Below are 6072 nucleotides of genomic sequence, written 5' to 3'. Positions count from 1 at the left end.
CCCACCCCATCGCCGACCTACCTACAACACAGCCTACCAATCAAGAGGTAACCATCGACCTGACCAACCACTGAAACGACTACCAGCCCACCGACGCCAACCAGTCCCCACTCATAAGGAGGAAGAACCCTTTGTGAAGGTGTTCTTCCAAGTTTTGCAGTGCCTCCATCATTTGGCAATCCTTACCCTTCAACAGCAAGGCCAACCAGCGTTTACCTTCAAACGCAAAGTCTCTGAGTTGGATAGTTTTATCCGTCCAGCAATGAAAACATCAGCTGTCGACGCGAATATTAGATCCCTCAATCGGACATGGCTCTGTAAGGTTACGCAGGTCCTGATCGACCATTACCAAACCACACTTCAAGAGAAGCTGACCACCATTCGTACCAAGTCTTTATCATCACCTGACGTCGACCGCATCGTTTCTCATGCCCTGTCCTGGGCCCGCCGCTCCTATGGGAAACGTCCCACTCAAGCTGTAATCTCCAAATTCTACCAAACAATCAACGAAACAAAAACCAGAGTAACCATATCTCTACCAACTGAAATGGACACTACACCTGCACCATCTAGAGCCACCATGCTGCCGAACCAAACCCCTAAACGAGCCCGAAGTTCACCTACTCCTAGTCCAGAAGACATAGGTAAACGCTCTCGTAGAGAGGGCACACCCCTTCTCTTTTCACTTTCAAACTCGTCTTCCCCTTCCACACCATCTGAATCTTCACCACGTGATCCAGGATCCGCCAACCTTTCTTCCTTCTGTGCGTTTTTGGACCAGCAAACCACCCCTCAGTCTCCATCCAAGTCGAGACGTGTATCCAGACCTTCCCCCCCTCGAACCAGATCCCAGTCCGTTCCCAATGCTACAATTCTAACAACTACCAAGCCAGTACCAATCACACCGTCGACGACCATTATATCCGCTACCAAACCGTATTATCACCAAACCAAGGACAAATCATTATGGAAACTACCTGCTCTAAAGAAATCTACCTTAATAATTGGATCATCTAACCTGAATCGAATTACCAAAACCAGTTCAGACACCGAAATACATTCTTACCCCGGTGCCCAAATCCATCACATACAGTCAATCCTGGAATCATACGACCATGATCCCAAACCTACTACCATTATTCTTCATGTAGGTCTCAACAACCGTGATCAGATACCAAAGACCTCCTTTAACCAAGCCCAGAAATTAATCGCCACAGCCAACAAAACCTTCCCAAACTCCAAGATCCTCTTCACATGCATACCCATTTCAAATAAAATCTCGACGAAAGCACAACAGAACCTCAGCACTCTCAACAACATGATGATGGAGACCAGTATCAACAGCGCAACAATCTCACCACCCTACGAAGAAGAATTCGAAACAGTTGATAATCTTCATTGGTCTCCAGAAACAGCAAACAGCATCTATTTGTTTTTGATACACCAGCTTCAAGCATCGAGTAAGTCTTTAAACTAATTACTGGGGATAAAAATACTGAGAGGCCACAGCTAGGCCAAACTGTAGTTAACTTGAGCCGCAAAATTCTCACACCCCTTCAGCATTCAATCTTAGACCGTGGACTTAAGTTTATTCCCACACCAAAGATAGCTAACTTGAATTATCTCCGACCATCCATTGAACGATTTCAACGAAATCTTAGCTGCACATATTTTTTTCGAAACCACCCCCACGTGGTGCTAGAACAATGTTTATTCCTAAATCCACGTGGACACCCCCTCAGGCCGCCATCCATCCTGAAATATTGAAAGCATTTGCGAGTATGAATAGTCAAACAGTGAGCCTTTCCATAACACACGAAAAGCCTAATCTCACACGAATGGAACGTGAAGCGTTAAACTTACTTAAGAAAGACGATAGCATTGTTATTAAAAAGAGTGACAAAGGTTCATGTTGTGTCATTCTGAATAGGGAGGATTACGTTTCAGAAGCAGAGAATCAACTGAATAATCCTAAACATTATGCCATTTTACCGAAACCAATTTTCAAAGAAACTGCTAACATGATTAATAATGTTCTTGCCGATTTAGTCAAAACTAGTTATCTCAAACAGAAACAATATGTCTATCTGTCTGCCAAACCTGATTGTCGAGAGAGACATTTGTACACTTTGCCTAAAATCCATAAGAATCCAACCAAGGAGTGGTTTATCTCGAATAAAATCCCTAAAGGCCGCCCGATTATATCTGACTGTGGTAGTGCAGTGTCAGAATACATTGATCATTTCTTACTACCTCTAGCATGCCAACATCGCGCCTACCTTAAAGGCACAACCGATTTTGTCAATAAAATAAAAAATCTTCGAGTTCCCTCTAATGCTATTTTAATTTCTATCGACGTTTCTTCTATGTATACCAATATCGATAACACTACTGGTTTAACGGCAGTTCGTAAAGCTTTTAATAGAAACCAACATCCAAACAGACCCGACGATGCAATTCTACAGCTTTTAGAGATTTGTCTTAGTCGAAACGATTTCACATTTAATGGTAAAACATATTTACAAACTTCAGGGACAGCAATGGGCAAACGATTCGCCCCTTCGTACGCAAACCTTTTCATGGCAGAGTGGGAACGTGAGGTGTTGCCCCTCTGTCCATTTGACCCACTTTTTACGGACGCTTTTTGGATGACATTTTTATGGTTTGGACTTATTCTATCGAACAGTTTTGGGAATTCTTTGAAATTCTCAACAACCACCATCCTTCTATCAAACTAACCGCAAACGTGAGTGACAAAAGCATAGACTTTCTCGATACCACAGTCTTTAAGGGAGATTCCATAGCAGAAACAAATAAACTGGATATTAAAGTGTATTTCAAAGAAACTGATACTCATCAACTCTTGCACAAGAGCTCCTTTCACCCAAAACATACCTTTTCTGGTATAATAAGTCACAAGTTTTACGATTTCATCGAATTTGTACAAGATCTTCTGATTTCAACCAAGCCTGTACGATTGTTTTCTCAAAACTGAAAGAGTGTGGGTACTCTAAACGATTTTTACGAAACATAAAAAATTCCACCTTAGCACAGATAGCAGCTTAAAAGAGACTTTATGCCGAAGTACCTCCAGGTTTAAGAAGTGCTCCATGTTTGTCCAGTAGATGCAAAACATGTCCCTTTATATCAGAAATCATTATTTTGTAAGCAACTCTACGAATAAAAGGTACCCGATCCAGGAACATCTAACATGTGAACATTCGAATGTAATATATTTAATTTCATGCAAGAAATGCCCCAAACAATATGTAGGAGAAACTAAGAATAATTTACGAACTCGCTTTAATGCTCATAGGTCAGAAGACAAGCCTGTTTCTAATCATTTCAACCTCGACGACCATTCAATAGACGATCTCACCCTAATCCCAATTGAGCGTATAGAAATTGACTTGCCCGAAGATGAAACTACCAAATTCCGTCAATCTAGGGAGGCCCATTGGATTGAGACATTGAATACAGCAAGACCTATAGGACTAAATATTCATCATAATGTAGGCATAGCACCCTTTGTTGTCCCGTTTAATACAACCAGCAATCGAGCAAGCAAGATAGTTCATGCCCACTATAAGAGCCTTCAAGAGATTCCCCCATGTCTATAAGCAGAAAATGATAGTTGCATATTCAAAAAATAAGAACTTAAATGATAATATTGTTCATAGTAAACTAAAAACAATCGGTAAATGACAGATACTATACTTCTCGCCCATCGGGCGAGTTATTTTTTTCTAATTTCAGATCAGAATAAGAACAGAAGAAAACCCAATATCAAGACCCTTAATCCTAATTTCTAAATAAAGTGTCTGCTCCACCCTAGGCCTGTACATTTGGGAGAATCAAACCCTCCCTTCCCCGAAATCTAAATAATGACAACCGGACACATTATTATCAACTCTTGATTAATCATTTGGTAAGTACTGCTTAATGAGATTAGTTAGAGGATTAAATGATATGTATTAAACAGATACAGATACAACATCGATCATCAAAAAGAACTTAGTAATTAATATAAGAAATCACGGAACAGAAAGATACGATCGCGATGTTTACTCTTAGGGGAAATGGTACGTTATAATAGTACCAACCTTCAAATGCGAATCCAAACATGTTTGGATCTCTTTGCAAAGTGGGCGAATGACTGGGGATCAGAATATCCAAAGCCCAAACGATCGGAATGATGGTCTGTAAAGATCCCGAGGTGACCGACATGCGACAAGTATTGGAGGCAAACGTATTCCATTCGTTAGTGAATCCAAGCTACTTGGTGTAACCTTCGATAGAAAACTCTCATGGGAACCTCACATTATTTAAAAACATCATAAACAGATGCCAAATTGTGCTGAACTTAATGAGGAATATATCTGACGATGTTGTGACCCTTATGATGATGTATCATGCGCTGATCTGGCCCATCTTTACCTACGGTTCACAGGCATTAATGGCCGCTAGACCAATGCTCCTTTATAAGTTAAATGGCATTCAGCACAAAGCCATCCGACTAGCCACCCGAACGGGCATCGGTATAAAAACAGAGTCTCTAATCCAAGATGTTGGCGAAGTCAATATTCATAGAGAGGAGCTAACCCTAAGATAGTGGTAAAAATCAAGTACCTTGGAGAATCATCTCTAACTTACCTCGAGATCACAAGGTATAGGCATGCCAAAAGACAATAAGCTTCAGACAGTCAGTTCGGGATTCCGTTCGGAAATATGTTCTGGTTAGGTTACCTATAAAGCCTCCTGCATTTTCCAAAGATTCTCCTTAAATGAGATGTTAAGGTTGGTATGATAGGGGTTTTGGGAGGTTAAAGTATTTATACTAATGGTTCTCATGACCCGGATGATGGTACAACGGGTCTACATCCCTCGAGCACGATTGGTCAATAACTGCTCAGTGTAAACGTCAGAGATGCTTGCAATCATGAATGCGGTGGAACAATCCACAGATCATTCAAATTATGTAGTATTAAGCGACTCGCTAAGTAGCCTGACATCGATACTAAATGATTCCTCTAATTCCCAAGCGGAGCTAGTGAATGAAATCAGGCAAGCGTGCTCACTTGTACATAGCCAAGGCAAATCAATCGAGTTGGCATGGATTCTGTCTCATGTCGGCACACAGTGAAACGAACTTGAAGATGAATTCGCTAAAATAGGACTAGGACTAAAGGAGATTGACCGGATAGAGGATACAGTTTATCGGAAATAAGAAGCATGATCACAAAAGGCATCAAATCGAGGAGGAGTGGGGAACTCTCATAGATGCTAATTCATTCCGCTTCCGATCAAACGATAGCATTAGCAGCAAAGTGTTTTACACCACCCCAATCGACAGATCTGTGAAAACGTGTAACTTTTTTAATCAATAACAATGAAGTTGGAATTTATAAAAAGCGGATTTAAGTGTACTTTTAGCAACGCCATAAAGTTCGTCGGGAAAACAATTGAGGTTTTACAATGAAGCATGTCGAGTATTAAGTACACATACAAATGATATTTTCACAGTAATCCATCTACGTCATGTCTAATTTAACATATTATAATTGTAAATATTGACGGATGGAAATCCTAATTTCGAAATAATAGAATTGGAATTAATGCATTCAATTAATATTGTTTAACTTTATAATGTCGTTGGGTATTGTTCCGACATAGCATAGCTAATTAAGATCTATTCATTCCGCTTTTCTGTTAATAAAAACGGGAAAAGCTATACTAATGTTCGATTTCAAGCTTTCGAATGATTTTTAACGCAGGGGGACTCGATTTCTTTGCTTTTTCGGTTTAAAATCTTTTTTTAATCTTTTTTTTTCTGGTTCTCAAGATCGCGGTTTCGAATGCCATCCGGAAATAGCAGAATATCATGGAATACCTTATTGTCGAAACATTTGATCACTGAAATATTTTATGAATTATTAGCTCTGAATCATCTCTACCGACAACGTCTTCAATTAAAGTCAGGCTAAAATTATGTCAAAGATCAATATGGGTGAAAAGGCCAGTGAAAAAAAAATCGAAATTGAAAACGATGAGGCTAAGTATAAATCTTAAGTT

At 40.0% G+C, this 6072-nt stretch overlaps 1 protein-coding gene across 1 annotated transcript; it reads left to right on the top strand.

Moving 5' to 3' along the window:
• Nucleotides 1-262: 262 nt before the first annotated feature.
• LOTGIDRAFT_161084 (hypothetical protein) lies at nucleotides 263-3812 on the top strand (the record flags this gene model as incomplete). Its single annotated transcript, XM_009056325.1, has 2 exons — nucleotides 263-1151; nucleotides 3757-3812. 2 exons carry the CDS (start codon nucleotides 263-265, stop codon nucleotides 3810-3812), a joined length of 945 nt encoding a protein of 314 aa, XP_009054573.1.
• Between the last annotated feature and the right edge of the window lie 2260 nt (nucleotides 3813-6072).

The sequence above is a fragment of the Lottia gigantea genome (genome assembly GCF_000327385.1).
Source record: "Lottia gigantea unplaced genomic scaffold LOTGIsca_27, whole genome shotgun sequence".
In the NCBI taxonomy this organism is placed as follows: domain Eukaryota; kingdom Metazoa; phylum Mollusca; class Gastropoda; family Lottiidae; genus Lottia; species Lottia gigantea.
The sequence above is the reverse complement of the archived record's forward strand: the minus strand, read 5'-3'. Positions and strand labels throughout refer to the sequence as shown.